Source organism: Anser anser (assembly GCF_964211835.1).
Source record: "Anser anser genome assembly, chromosome: Z".
NCBI classification, from domain to species: Eukaryota; Metazoa; Chordata; class Aves; order Anseriformes; family Anatidae; genus Anser; species Anser anser.
Window position 1 is genome coordinate 87794542 of NC_139723.1, and position 15776 is coordinate 87810317.

Genomic DNA, 15776 nt, shown 5'->3' on the forward strand with positions numbered 1-15776 from the left:
CGCCGGCGGGGGGGGAGCGGCGGGGCCGCGCTTCGGGCCGGGTTCAGCTCGGCGCCCTCCCCGGCGGCCTGGGAGGGGAGCGAGCGGGAGAGACGCCGCGTCTGCCGGGCCCCCGGGAGGGCTGCGCGGGCTGCCTGAGGGACGCCGGGTGAGCCCCGGCCCTGACCAACTACTGCCCGAGGAGACGGCGTCGGGACGCGGGCGCGCGATAGCGGTGGCGGAGCTGCCAGCGGGAGGCCGGAAGGGCGGCGGAGCCGCTGCCCGCAGCCCCGTTCAGCCGTTACCAAACCAGGTACCGGTCCGCCTGGAAAGCCCTGGAGGGAAACGAACACGCGGATGAGCGCGACATCCAAGTTCTAATCGCGTCTTTTACACTCTTCTGCAGCTTTGTTTACCCTTTCTAATAAGTATGAAATTAAGCACCGCTGTGTTCCCAGCACCTGAGGTGCCTTTCTGAAAACTCTTGTTAGCAGCCACAACCTTGCGGGGCTTGCAATCTTCAGGGAAAGTCGCAGTGAAGTTTAACAGAGCAAAGGTTTGTCTGAAGCAGCCCTTCCATACGGCCACCTTCCCGTGAGCTAGGCTTCGGGGGCAGCCAGAGGAATTACCCCTTGCCCCCCGCCAAGAGCTTCACACAGGCCCTTGCTGACCTCCAGGACCCTTTCCATGGAAAGCAAGGTGGCTTGCCCAGCACCTCTGCGTCACGAGCAGATTGGGAAAGCGCACAGCACTGTTACGGTTGACTCGATGGCATCCTTCATCTCGGTCACCTTTTAAGCTCCTTATCTGGGCTGCCTCTACCATGAGCTCCCTGCAAGTCCTCCGACCTTCCCCTGGCAGCGCCCCTGACATTTTAAGGCTTTTAACCTTGCAAAGCAGCTCATCCCTTCCGGTTTAAGGGGCGGAAAACTGCCCTGCCAACAAGAATTTTTCTAGTAGTATCTTTTCCCAACCTTTCTCTGCCCTTATCACTACGGCCATTTGAAGGATTTTGTTAGTTTTTGATAAAACTCCGTATATGCTCACAAATTTCTACACATCCTGCACCACAGAAGCCTCTTGAGCATCTCAACACAAGAGCAATTATAAAAACAAACAACAAAAGAATCAAAACAAACAAACCCACAAACAATAAAAGCCCAAAGGGTAGGATTACTATTTGGTAGCACGTTCAACATTTGAACAGGGGACTTTTCCTATAGCTCGCTGTTAATGTGTTGTCACATGCATCAGTTTAGGAGTAAGAAATAACTTTTGTTTTCTTGCAGTCAAGCTTGTTCATATTTCCCTTCTTCCTCTGGTTTATATACTTAACACATTGCAACAAATACTCCAAATCACAGGAAATTTATGGTTGACCACACCTTTTCAGGTACTTCAGAGAATAATTTAATTGCTAAGTTCAGACAAAGAACAAAGGCACAAATAAAAAGAGTAGGGCAAATGTGAGAAACAGAGCTGAGGCACGTCACTGTATGAGAAGCAGCTCTTAAAATCTGTTGTCTTTTTCTGTCAGAAAAAGACTAGGCCACAGAAAGACTGAGAAAGTCAGTGAAAAATGTGAATTCAAAGAGGTGTGGATAAGAAAAACCATCCTAGCAACGCTTATTTCTTAGAGTACCTTTCATTCATCCTCTTCAAAGGGCAACCCTGCAGGTCAGCAGGCCTCAGCAGTCCCCAGGAAACCCAGACAGTGTCATGTCTAAAAGCTCTGGAAGCAACCTCGATCCTTCCCACCGAATCAGTTGGTGTGATAGAGACCAACTCTGCTTACAAACCCGGCCCCACTTCAGCAAGCCCAGAAGAAGCACCGTCAGACGCCTCAGCGACCACAGCAACCAAAGTCCCAGCCCACTCCCACTGGAGGTGCTGCCTCTGCAGCTAGTTATCCAGCACCACGTCTCTCATTTATTCTCGGGACAATATTTCTACTGGGTATCCCAGAAAGTTTACTTTAAGTTAATAGGTATTTAGCTTGAAAAAAGCAAATTTTGTTTTAAAGCACATGTATCCACTGCACTTGAAAATTTACTTTTCCTGCTTTCCCCCCCAGTGATTGTCTCTACCAGGATAGAATATTTTAAGCAAGTAAGCTACAAAGGCCAAGTGAAGGTAAAGAAACAGACATCACAGGTCAAGAACTACTGTCCTACACACCAACTTACACTGACATAATTTATTGGCTGCTGATTTAGACCAGTTTGTATATTTAACATGCAAGGTGAAGAAAAAAGCCTTTTATTACAAAAATACGGATATCGCACAGCTCAACATGAATGGCAAATCCAGATAAAGTCTCGGTGCAAGTAGCCAGTGATGCACCTACAGATTTTCTTCTTCCTAGTAAAAGGGCTCGCATTTATGGATAAAAAGGATACAGATGGATGATTCAACACATTAAATATTTACTTAATTCTATTTGATAACCTGAATACAGCCAGAAAGTCTGCTAAGATGCAGCAGGACAAGAGTACACCAAGCTAGCAAGGCAACTGTTCTACCGTGAAAACATCCTTTAGCATGAAGTGGGAAAGCACTGCTCAAATTACAGTTCACCAAGAGAGGACAGTAATTCAGTCAGCACACAATGCTGAAACCCAATTATATTTCAAAGTTAGTTTCTTTGGGTCTTCGGTTAGTCACTTCTTGTCTAAAACAGATGGAATAACCTTCGTTTCAAAGGCACCACAAACACTCCGGTGTCTCTAAGCACATCCCCTCCTACTGTAATGCAGCTTATGCTGGGAGTGCACGGTCCCACTGTAGCACTCCATCCGCGGGCATCAGGAAAAAGTATCGAAGCATACCTCACTATCAGTCTTATAGTTTTTAATTAATAGAATTAATAGTAAATAATTTGGGAGAAAAAAAAGTCTCTTTCAGTAGAATTTAGTGCTCAATACTACATAGCTTACAACTGAATAAACTCAAACAGAACTTCCATTAAAAGCAGTAAGAGCTAAAAAAAGCACAGCACAATTATTCTCCATTTTTATATTTTGTTGAGCCATTTAGAAGACATTTCTTCATATCACTCTCAGTGGTCAGGATTTGGGAATTTTAAAAGCTTGAACTGATTTCTCCAAAAGAAACCACAAGAGAAAAAAAATCTAGAACACCAGCTTAGGATTTTTGTTTTATGTTGACTTGAGAGCATAAATACACCTAACATTATTTTTCTAAGAATTCTTCCAGTTAATTAGTAGCATTTTCCTTAAAAAAAGTGTTTTCTCACACACTAAATTAATGAATGTATGAACAACAGGTTGCAGTAAGTCTTGTTCTCAGACGGGCTGTAGTAGAGTGTATCGTTCTTTTCCAAGCATCTGTTGCTTGATTTTCTTGGAGTTTGTCACAAGGATGGCTATGGTTTGCAGCGCTGGACAAAGCGTGGATAGAGACAGACATCTCGGATATGGTGCCTATTCAGAATCCAGGTCAGGAACCGCTCTAATCCCAAACCATATCCACCGTGAGGACAGGTACCATATTTTCTCTGTGAAATTAAAATCACAGAGAAGATATTAACCCTTTGCTTGTTAAGACAAAAACAAACCAAAGCCATATTCTGAACGAATGAGGAGGAATACGGACTATGCTCTCCTCAGAGAAGATATTTGTGTTTCGTTCCCTGGGGCAATGTAAGGACTAGAAGAGAAAAATGGAAGCTGAAAGATGAGGTCTTAATGATTTTTTTTTTTCTCTCCAAACTCATCCTTTTCTCTTCTCCTTGCAGAGCTAGCTATTCCAGTCTGGAAAGACCAACCCATCTTTATCTAACAAGGGCTTCACAAAGGTAGCACACTGTGGAAGACATTACAAGGGGAATATACCTGCCCAGACCAGTTTAATGAAGGCAATCTGGTATGGGCAGCATGCACTGTAGCAAACAAAAGCAATTTAACAGAATGGAAACTATTATCCATTGCATTTTGCCAGTGGTTAAACGACCATCTACTTTTGGTCACGGAAAATGAATGCAATTTAGACTGCATCATTTTAGAAGCAGTTTAAGAAAATTCAAATGTCTGACAAGCAGCACACTGAATCTGTTTTACATACCTGATCGGTGTACCAGTAATACGGCGTGGGATCAATGCCCTCTCTCTTATAGCCTTCCAGTAGCTCCTCACTGTCCCAAATACGCATAGAGCCTCCAACAATTTCACCAACATTAGGCATCAACACATCAACCTACAACACATGAGATCAAACTATTACAGTTAAGCTGCCCTCAAAAAGATGAAGCCCAAACTTAAAACATAACATGTTTTACCATTAATATTAACTCTCCATGACAGAAGGAGAGAAGGCAATTCCTTCCAGAGCCAATTTATACATGGAAGAAACCAGCTGACTAGGATCTCTGACTTAGTCTTTAACACTCTTCGTGACACCAAACTGTTACACCACAAAAACAGTCCTAAAAACCACCACTCTTCCTGGCTGCTAGACAGCTAGTTTTTAGATAATAGTCCCCAAGAGGTCACAGAAATATTGTCATTAGACTAGAACCAACCAAAGGTCATTGAAAAGCATGATCACTGTGATCTAATGACATTTTTTAAGCACTTCAGTGTTGCTTCATTTGTTTCTACAGTATCAACAAGTCATGCCAAGAAAGGCCCCAGACAAATTCTGGTATGGAATTCTCCAAGGTTTTCCTGTAGTACTCATTCATTTCATGCTCATTCACAGAGACATTCCCACTCTATTTAGAAGCCTGTACACCACTATGTAAAACACCAACTTACAGATTCAGTAAGACGGGAATCGTCATGACAGCGCTGCATATAGAAAGACTTTATCTCTGCAGGAAATCGGCACAACAAGATTGGCTCATTAATGGAGTCTGTCATCAGTCTCTCAGGAGCTTCAGGAATATCCTAGGGTTAAAGAGAGCCCTATGAATATTTAAAACCAAGAACACTCCAAAACCTCAAGGCCCACAACACATCAGGCAAGACACAGACAAAGACACTTTCAGACCACACATATCCAAGCATTCAACCTCATGTACCTACATTTTTAAAACAAACATCTTAGAACAACTCAAGAAACTATATTTATATTCAAAAACATACAGGTCAGAAAAAAACTGTTTAACAGTCTACACGACATTTCACACAGGAAACTAGGCAAACCTTGAACCTGAAACAAACTTTCCACACAACTAACAAACACTGAAGAGCTTCATTTCCTCTTCCCCCAAGTTGTTTTCCACAAACCTTAAGACCAAGAACCACAGATGGGTCAGGGTGGGCAGGGAGCCCCATGTGTTCCTGGTTCCCACCCCCCAGCCCAACAGGGCCCCCCCAAGCAGGGTGCCCAGCCCCACGTGCAGGCGGCTGCTGGAGACCTCCACGAGGTCTCTGATCCCAAACACAATGGGATCATGGTCCAAACGCATTGCTCTTCAAGGAACTCACGTACCCTTAGTGGAGGACTGTGGGATTTTGGTTTTAATTTCTAAGGAGACTCAGAAAGACTTACTTCCCCAAACTCGTAATAAGTACCATCTTCCTTCTTCACATCATGTTCCTTTAACCACTCAATTGCTTCAGCATAGTTCATTCGTCGGAAAGGACGTTTGGGAGGCTTGAAGCCCTGTAAATAATAATAAATGTAAATAAAGACATCAAAATGCTTGGAAGGGTATCATTTTTAAGATTTATTTTTCCAGTCGATCAGCTAGTCCACTTCCACACTCAAAGCACACACGCTACCCTTTGCAGGTTGTGTATCAACTATTGCTTAAAAAGCTCAGAAGTACTGAAAAGCTGGAACCCAACAAAACCATCTTCCAAGTCCAGTGCAGTTCACAGAACAGATGCTGAAAATGACAGCAGAAGAGAGGAGAGGAAGCATTTTCAGAGCTCTTTCCTTTTCCGTATGAATTAATTACACATGTAGGTGCTTCAGACTCAACAGTTTGCAGAAATTCCACACGCAGTGCCACAAAAGAACATTTTTGCTTCTTTGTGCATCAGACTGCTGCAGAATTTGCCTTTGTGACAAGCCCACAGGGCAGGTTGTGCTTCTGTTACTTTGGACCTCCTGCCCATCTCAGTTCAAACTGAAAATGGAACCTTCCAGTACTCATCAGGAAACCAGGTCAAAATGACAGGGATGAGAGAATCTATACGTGCTCTGAGAGAAAAGTTAGTGAAGGAGATAAGATGCCTTTAAGAGACTGCTAACTTTCTATGCAAAGGCAGCAGGAGACAAAGGGTCTCTAGCAAATGAAGATAGCTTTATAGAGCCGCACCTTCCAGCACAGGGAGTAAAATGCCAGGGTTGTTTCATTGCTCCCTTACGCTCAATCTGCGAGTACCAGCTGATCAATTTTATGAGCCCTAGGACAGAGGTTTTTATTCTACAGGTACAGTACACATTACGATAAATCCCAGCACGCTGCTGGCTCCTAGACCTTACTAGCAGGTAACGTCTTCCTCTGCAGCCCCCCAGCTCCTGGAAGAATCGTTACCAGCCTCACAGCATTTTCACTCTTTGATGTCATTTAATATTCTTACTTAAGTAAGCAGAGCTCATTGCCATGCCCTGTCTTTCCCAGATGAACATGTTCATCAGGAAAGGTACGCTGCAGATCGTGTCTACTCAAGACTGCCCCACACTGCTGCTTACCGGGTTTAGCTCAAACAGTAAGCTTGATGCAGGTGATGCCAAGACTCTGTCAACTACATCACAAACCAAGTTCTCCAGACGGTCCAACAAATCCTCAAAAGTTATAAAGGGACATTCAGCTTCAATATGAGTGTACCTGAAAAAACAGGTCTTGACATTACAAAACCACACTCAAGCAACAAATCTATAGCTATGAAAAAAACTCAAGAAAAAACATGAAACCCACTTTTGTCCTGTTTTTCAACTCTCCCACTTCTACACTGCAAAGGAAATAAGGTTCTTAAAATACAAAAAAAGGAAGGAAAACAACAGTATGAACTGTTTATTCTAAAAACACAGAGCTTCCTAAAACCGTATCAGCTCTGTTTTGAGCAAATCCCCCTTCACTGAACATCAAATATGACCAGCTGGACGTTCACTGATACGAGGAGTTACCTCCAAATACACTTTTGATCAGCTGTTCCATAGTAGCATTACGCTGTCTTCTCGCTGTATATTGTCATCGAACCACCAGCTACTCCCCTTGTTTTAAAAATTCACTTATACATAAACAATAGAGAAGTATACTCTCTCCATACTCTGCCAAGTGTCTGCGTGTCCTGGATTGCTCAGCTCTGTATGACTGAGCAATACAGAAAACATCTCCTAATGCTGGAATGCAGGTCTCCAGATAGAGCTGGGACGATTGTGTTAGGTACGCCTCTTCTCCAAAATAATCCAGCTTGAACAGGGTTGAACCTCCTTCCACCTGCGTCTGGACTAAAGTTGGTGGTGTGACCTGTTAAAGAACAAGAGAGTCATTACTTGAGTGAAGAATTAAGGACAGTGACAACAACATGTTACAGCAGTGAGGTAAGGCACGCTCTTCCAGAATCCCACCTACAAAACTTTCGTAGCTATGGCTACAAGTACTTCTTCCTGATATCCTTCAGCACCCTGAAAGGAGGTATGCAGGCTGTTTGTGAATCATGCTGTAACACTTACCTCAGAAATGTCTACACAACGTCGAGATCTATGTCTATGAAAGTGATCACACAGTAGTTTCCTAAGAAACAGATTTTTTCCCCCCCCAACAATTCAAGTCAATCAGAAAGTCTGTACAGGTTTGCCCAGAAAAAGATAGCCTTGAAGTAAGGAAATTAGAGTAGTCACTTACCAACAAGGGCAAATATACTTACTTCATAATATCCATTGGCAAAGAAGTGATCCCTGAAGGCCTGTACCACCATGGAGCGCACCTTGAAGATTTTGGACATATTCTCGCCTCGAATCATCATGTGCCTGTTGTTAAGTTGCACGTCAACCTCCGAATCCTCATTGAGGAGATTGTCAGCCCCTCCTGCTGGGGCCAGACCTATAAGCTCCCAGTAGTCGCAGTTCAGCTCGTGGCCTCCTGGAGCCTGCCAATTTAAAAGTGAAACAAAACTTTCAGAAGTCTGCTTTTCACTCCCTGGACGTCACCGTCTGGCTGTGGCAGAGATGTCAATCTCGTTTAAACAAAAAGATACTAAAATCTTTCTAACTGCAGTATTATCAGTAACTGCCTTGTAACCCAGTCATACCAGCCTTGAAAATGCTGTTTGTAACCCACCACAAGCCTGTCAGACTCGATGTGAATGGAACTGAGTACTACTGCCAAATAATTAGAGCCTTCCAGATACGTTCTGTTGAAGTGTAACATATCAGAGACGGTTGGGTTTATTCAGCTGGAAGGACAAAACGCTAAACAGAAGGAAACTACTTGCTACTTTGAATTATTTCATGGGTGGTTATAGAAGAAATGGAGCAAAAGGACAAATGTCTTAAGTTGCAGGAAAAAGATTTCAGTTAGCTATAAGAAAAAAATTCTTCACAAAGGTCACAAGGAGAGAATGGACCTCACTGACTGTGTAATCTCTTCAGAGATGTTCATAAACACACTTGGGCAAGCCTGCAGTATGATATTCAATGGATTTTGTTCTTCCTACTGTTTGAGCCACATTCCCCTTCCATTCTGGCGGCAAACTTCGAAGAAGTCCCTTAGATTACGCCAGAGGAAGAACTAGCTCACTGCAGGTACTTGTGAGTTCATCTGTCAGAGATGCCCGAGCCAGCTTTCCAGAAGGCAGCATTTCACCGCGACATGAAAACAGCAGGTTCGTGCTGGCCAGGTCCCCTCTGCTACCTGCTGCGATAAGCAAGCCGAGGGGCCAGAGGGGCCAGGGCTCCGTCCTGGCTGCCTGCACTGCCGGCCTCACCAGCTCCCCCGTGTGGGTCACAGCAGGCTTCTGTCCTTCTTATATTTACAGCAGTTTCAGGGTATAAATGCCGACTTACAAAGTCTAATTAACAGATTTTAACAGATCTGATGATTTTGTGCACTAAAGGCATTCTATTGCTGTGATGAGACACAAAGCCAAAGTGTTTTCAGTGTACGAAACATTCTGAGCAGTCGCGTACAAATGAGTAATTTAGTTACTAAATTGCGTGAAAGCTGTTTAAAAGAAGTGTTTGATCCCTGTTTACCTGCACTTGTTTTTAGACTTCACAGTAGTATAAGCTGTGAAGAAAAGGAAATGATACTGATTTCTGATAGGCAAACGCACCAGGCAATGGACTCGTGTTTAACTGAGCTTGGCTCTGTAACCTTCGGAAGATCTCTTGGGGATAGGACTCGAGTAACAGGGCAAACTAGAACCATTCAGCTTATCCACGTTTCGTTAGCAAAACATGCTGGTAATGGCCGACAGCGCACTGCTTAAAAGTGAACTGAATTCTCTACAAAGCACCACAGAAGGTTAACACTCTGCCCTTATTTTACACTCTGCCGGCAGCCACAGTGAGGGGACTACTTTGCTCAGGTATTGTCTAACACATCTCAGAAACACTGTTTGAAGCAATATAACATCACTTCAGGATGCGATTCTGTTCGGATATATTTCTTCTCTTGTCTTCCTGGAGTCAGCACACTCGATAGACCAGACAATAGAGTGCCGATCCACAGAGAGAACCAACTCTCACTGCACAGTCAATGACAATTATGAATATGTATCTAAAGGAAGGGGTAAACTTGAAAGTTTCTTTGCTGCCTTCAGTCTGAATCCTTTTTATGGACTGTGCCTCTGTGCCTTATGCATAGCTACTTAACATGGCATTAGCTGTAACTCTATATTCGATCCATCTTCCAAACAGCAACAGTTTTTAGATCTAGATTGGAATGAGAGAGGGACAAGGCATAAGCGGCATGGTATTTTGAAAGCTACCTGCCCAGCCAGTAATCTGAGACCACCGCTGCAAACAAAGCGCTACAAAAAAAGTTATAGCAAACTGCCTAGCTCATACACCCACCACGTGTTGGAAGACAAGTAAATGTCCTTATACAGTGAACAATACGGTGAAGAGTCAACAAACTCAACTCAGTAGAAGAGAATTAACCCTGAGTTCTTAACCTCACAAAACAAAAAGTGAAAAACCTCATTCATTACCCCTGTTAAGGAAAATAAAACTATTTATTTAATATAGTTTTCCACTGTTATATTTTAGGAAGTATCTATGTGACGTATCAGGGGAAAATTGTTTCAGGCAAAAGTTAAGTGAGAAGAGCCATACGGTTCACATGGCACACAACAAAATGCGGGTGACAGCGGCAACTTTGGGATGTTTGTTCTTTTTCCTAGAACAAATTCCCCCTGAAATCATTCAATAATTATTTCTACCTCTGCTTTTCCTCTCATCGGGAAAATGATAAACTGTTGAAAAGGAGGACCGAAACACACAGCACTATCCAGCTCCCCTACCTGCTTGCCTTCAGGAACAAGGTTCAGCACACCATACACTGCAACACTGCTCTCTGTGGAGAGAATTAGCCCGTTGTAACACTGACACTACAGAGAGAGAAAGAAAGAGACACAGTTATGGTAATTTTTAATTTTTGGTTTACCTATCTACATCTCCTATTGGAGGCACAGACAAGATAACTAGAGCTCACATTGACAAAGAACTAGCATCAGGAGACTGAATTTAACAAAAATACAACATAATCAGTAGATTTAGGGGAACTTCCTATTGTTTACATAGAAGACAGACGAAGTATGAACACCTCATTTATTTAATGAGGGAACTGAATTAAATCATCAGAACTTACCAGTTCATCTGAAAGGACACACTGAAGAAAACCTGTGCCATCTCTCAAAACAACGAACATCAAATTTTTTCCTGGTTAGAAAGAGAAGAAAAAAAATACAGGCTCAGACGTATTCACCTGATCCATTTGAACAAACCCACCCCCAAGAAACATTACCCACTGATGTGCCGATTATTAACGAAGGACCATGATCACATCTTTCGATTAAGGAAAAAACAAACATGCAAAGATGTTCTGAGAAAACACCAAAGCATTAGCTCGATCACAGAAACATCAAGAGCACTGCCTGCTCCAGCCTCAGCACAGCTGGGATTGCACTGCCACGCCACGACCTCAGGCAGGCTCCGGCCCAGGGGGGCCCAGAGGCCCCTTTAACAGCAATGCAGAACGCACAGGCCCACTTTATGCCTGAAGTGGATACAGTGACATCACCTCCACCCACATCTCCGCAAAAGCATCTGATTAAAACATTGATTTTCTATAAAATGCTCATGATATTCAGATCCATAACTGCTTGGTCAAGTCCTACAGTGACAATCTGAACAAGTGCTCTCTGTGAAGTCAGACTCAGCCTTGCCATGCACTTCCAGAGTTGTTTGGCAGAAGAACACAGGAAGCAGCCTGCGGTTTTCAGGCTTTGTGCTAGGAAGTTTGGCATAAGCCTGTCACTCCCCAGCGAACGCCACCTTGCGAACCAGAGTTCGAGAAGCGTTTGAACAATTCTCTCAGACACATGACCTGTTTTTTTATTTTTTTTTTGGGTGGTCCTTTGGGGACCCAGGAGTTGGACTCGATGATCCTTGTGGGTCCCTTCCAACTCAGATATTCTATGATTCTAACTAAAATACCGGTCAGTTTGAAAGCAAGTATTACTTGTTAAACTGCTAAAAGAAGGTATGTTACTTTATGAAACTTTAAAGAAAATTCTCACTCACTGATTTCGCTATGAGCGGATGCTATCTAGCTCCTCAGTCTCTACGATTAGTGTAAGAAACAAGTCTTTTGAAGAAATTCTGTAGGACTGGCCTCCAAATCAAACATCTCAAAAGTTTTCAACTAAGAAATGTCTACATCTTCATACATTGTACAGAATTTGTTAGTGTTGTACTGATCAGTGTGATACACCAAATCTAAGTGATGAGCTAAAAATTTAAGACTAGATGCTGTCTGATTCATTAAATGTCTGAATGTTGATGGCTACTTGGTTTGTTCCATCTCCCTGCATAGGCTCAATAAGCTTTAAGTGCTCGTGACTTACCTTGCCTACGTAACCTGTGAATCCAGCCAAAAATCTTTACTCTCTTGCCTCTATAAGCCTCCAGAGCACCAATCTTTACCTGTAAAGCAGGGAATAAAAGCAATCAAAAATAGGAATATAACTCACCATTTAGATGGTGTTTTCCACACAATTACACAAGTAATTTTGAAAGGGATCGTGCTTCAGGCAGTTAAACACTAACAGTGTGCGCTGGTTTGAAAGCGACAAGGATTTAAACCCAGCTGGACCTGGCTGCCCCTTTCACAAAGGGGAACCACGAGAGTGCCTTGCTCTAATCAGATCCATTTTCTACACATGTACATAGAAACCCCTTCTGTCCAAAACCCCACCACACATCTGCTTACTAAGTTAAGGACTGCATCGAATCACCAAATCCAGCAGGACTCTACAAACAGCCACGTAAGAACTGCTATAGGTGTGTCAGTGACTTAAATTACGTCCTCTGACCAGCAGGGTATCTTCATCCTCCACCACTACAATAACCAACCAAAGCAAAACTCACAAACTTTTCCAAATGGTTTCCATATGGTATCTGCCAGCAAACACTGACAGAGAAAAGTCTGGTGCATGAACCGAGAAGGTTTAGATACCCACCAATGCATTAATATATTGACTTCGGTCTTTCTGGAGTACACAGATAACCAGAAAAACAAAAGTACATTTAGTGACAGCAACTGGACAGTGGCCTTCAACAGCTGTCAGAACCACAACACAGAGAGACAGCCTTTGTGCAGACAACATGCTGGAAACCAGGCACTGGACCTTACTCACACATTTTGGCTCTGGAAGACTGGGATCATTCTTGATAACAACTTTCTTAGCTTCCTCCAGGTTCTTCTCTCTTCTCAAGAGATCTTCTGCCTGGTTTAGGGGAAAAAATAAGTATTAAATAACTGTGGCCACGCTTTATAAGAGTCTCACTCTTTATAATTACTGGGGACTACAATGTACACTTACAGACAGACGTCATAAAAAGCCTTGTTGTTACCCTGCTGGGGCTTGGCCTGCCCTGATTTAAGACCAGGACGAGAAACAATGCACAGAAGCATTTCTCATTTTTCCCCAAAGTCCAAAGGCAATAGATTGCCATCATTCAAAACTCACACAGTTTCAGTCATTGCTTGTCCTAATCTAAACAAAGACAAGCTGTAAATAACAAATGTAAAACATACGGTACAGATGAAGAACAAACTAAAGGTTTATGGGGCGTAGGAAACAACACCAACACTGCTTAATATTTTTGGAAAAGAAACAAGGCATGCTTCCTCCAGCTTAGCACCATCCGCAACCTACCTCTTTCTTCTCCTTAGCCTCATTCTTCATTTGTTCCCTGTGCCACAGTTTTTTGACATTTTTCATCTGTGACTTTGAAATAATGGCCCATCTCTAAACCAAACCAAGGAGAAAGCAGAAGATAGAAGATTACATTTGTGTCACTTCACACAAAGGAGTATTAAAATAATTTCTGTTGGGAAGGTGTTACAGCACCTCATTTTCCTTTTGCGAATCCACGTAAATAGTAGGAAACGGTTCCTTTCCTGCTGTCATCAGAGCCTTAAAAGTGGGGAGGGAAAAAAGACAGAATCAACAACACCACAGGTGAACTGAAGTAATCCCATTAAAGGGACTGAGCAGGCAATCTACTTCTGACATTTTGGTCGGAGCTGCAACAGCAGCTATAAAATTTACATTTAGGAATACACGGCCAATCACTTGACCTAAAGCAGTTCACGCGCTTCAGAACAGCACACGTTCTCTGCAGTTACCTTTAAGACAGTTTTGAATGGTTTCTTCTGTGTCCCATCGCCAGTGGAATCACTGCCCTCTCGTTCAGAAACATACAGCTCTTCTGTAAGACATGACAAATACAGGCAAATACTCAAAAAAAAAAGTATCAACTATGGAAATACACAGGAAGAAACTGGACACACACAAAAGATATAAAATGTTCGTGGTTATCAGCAGTGATAAACCTTCAGAAACAATCACTTGGTAGCACAAGTAAGAGCCCGTTAGTATTTTCCATGTTAAAAATCATTCCACGCAGAAAATGCATTACGTTGAGGCCTTAAGGACTCCCAAAGTACCGGACTCTTGGAAGCCCCTGGCTGCACACCAGGGGCCAAGAAGGAAGCAGCTTTCTTTGGACATAACGTCTAGGCAAGCAGGCAGATAATAAGCTGAGAAAAGTCAGACAATTCAACCCAGCATTTAGCTCACACATAGCCAAGGAATGAGTCACAAATTATAAGAACAGAAGATACTTCGTCTTTTTTCTAGTGCCCGAACGGACGCAAAGGCCAGAGGATAAGGCCTGCACGGCCCAGAGCCTTCCACGCACGGCCACTGCTCCTGCCCAGGTGCTCCCACCCCACGCCCCGACTGCTAAAACATGGACCTTTTTCTCTAACGCGATTTGGTTTCGATTTCCAGGGATCAGAGCACATTACACCTCTGTCTGACCGCACGGCCATTACAAAACCCTGGTTTCCCGTATCAGCATTCCCGTCCTGCGTTCAGAGCACCCCTTCGCCTTCTCCACTCCTCTCACCTCAACAGGCGGGCAGGGGGAGCCGCCAGGGCTGCGGGCTGGGCCACGCACGTAAATACAAATATATATACACACATGTACCTGCGTATGTATAAGTATTTATAGGTATGAACTGATGTATAACCACCCGCACATGTATCGGTATGTCCATACGTGCACACGCTCCGTTCTTTGCCACCCTTGCACAGCTAACAGCCAGAAATGCAGCAAAATTCGTGTGTGCAGTACTTTCCTTAATTAGAGGAAAACGCAACGCTTTCTTGTTGTTGTTTTCTTTTTACTCAAGTCATTCAGAACAACTGCACTCTCTGCAGAGGACGGACGGCCTGTTAGGAGCAGCACACACACACACACAGGCAGCACACGCAGCCACGGTACAGGCGCTGGAGGCGTTTGGCTTGTGCTCAGCAGAAGGCCCCGCACGCGGCGCGGAACTGACTCATTTTAGCTTTTAACAGGCGAATTCTTGGGAAACGGCAGCGCCGGGCGCCCACCCGGGCTCGGCACCGCCGCCTCACCGCCCCGACGGCCGCCGGGACCCTCCCGCACGGCAGCTGGGGGTGACCCCGGGCCGGGCCCCGCCCGCGCCCCCCGCGCTCTCCCCGTTGCCCCCAGGCCCGGCGGGGCCCGCTGCGAGCCGCCCGGCCGCCCCCATCCCGGCCCGGCCCGGCCCCAGGGCGCGGAGCCGGCCCGCGAGGCCCCGGCGGGGCGCGGCCGCCGCCATCTTCTGCCCGCGGTGAGGGCCGAGGGGCCGCGGGGCCGCCCCGCACCGCCCCGCACCCCCCCCCCCGGGCCGCAGGAGGCCGCCCGGCCCCGTGCCTCACCCAGGGCGAGCGCCGCCGTCCTGCCGATCACTTCCCCCGCCATGGCCGCGCTGCCGCAGCGATACGGAAGCGGCTACCCCGCGCTTCCGCCGCCTTGCATCAGCCGGCCCCGCCCGGCCCCGCCCGGCCCCGCCCCGCCCCTGCGAGGAGCCGCGGGGCCGGGGCCCTGTCCCGGGCAGGGCGGGCCGCAGGGAGGTGCGGGGCGGGCGGAGCCGCGCTCCTGTCAGCGGGGCCCGCGTCCGGGCGCAGCGGCAGGGCCGTAGCGGAGCCCCGGCGGCTCCCCCTGCCCGCCAGGCCGCACTCCTGTGCTGGGCGGGTGCCGCAGCCCCGGCCCAGGCTGCCCAGAGAGGGGCT

General features: G+C 45.3%; 1 protein-coding gene across 1 annotated transcript; it reads right to left on the bottom strand.

Moving 5' to 3' along the window:
- Positions 1 to 2167: 2167 nt before the first annotated feature.
- LOC310889486 (asparagine--tRNA ligase, cytoplasmic) lies at positions 2168 to 15553 on the bottom strand. Its single transcript, XM_083817011.1, has 15 exons — positions 15423 to 15553; positions 13814 to 13896; positions 13536 to 13601; positions 13341 to 13433; positions 12819 to 12908; positions 12027 to 12105; positions 10769 to 10839; positions 10422 to 10508; positions 7824 to 8045; positions 7224 to 7423; positions 6646 to 6781; positions 5494 to 5607; positions 4755 to 4886; positions 4063 to 4194; positions 2168 to 3496 (listed from the first exon to the last, which is right to left on the bottom strand). Exons 1-15 carry the CDS (start codon positions 15463 to 15465, stop codon positions 3365 to 3367), a joined length of 1680 nt encoding a protein of 559 aa, XP_083673137.1. The 5' UTR covers positions 15466 to 15553; the 3' UTR covers positions 2168 to 3364.
- Positions 15554 to 15776: the final 223 nt, after the last annotated feature.

Bases quoted from the DNA above. Each gene is read 5' to 3' on its own strand.
- LOC310889486 (XM_083817011.1), bottom strand. From the start codon at position 15,465: ATGGCGGGGGAAGTGATCGGCAGGACGGCGGCGCTCGCCCTGG. The intron at 12,106-12,818 runs GTGAGTAAGGTC...CCTGCTTTACAG, and splicing joins GTCTTCCAGAGCCAAAATGT to GTAAAGATTGGTGCTCTGGA. The intron at 4,195-4,754 runs GTAAGTTGGTGT...CATGTGTTGTAG, and splicing joins ATTCCCGTCTTACTGAATCT to GTTGATGTGTTGATGCCTAA.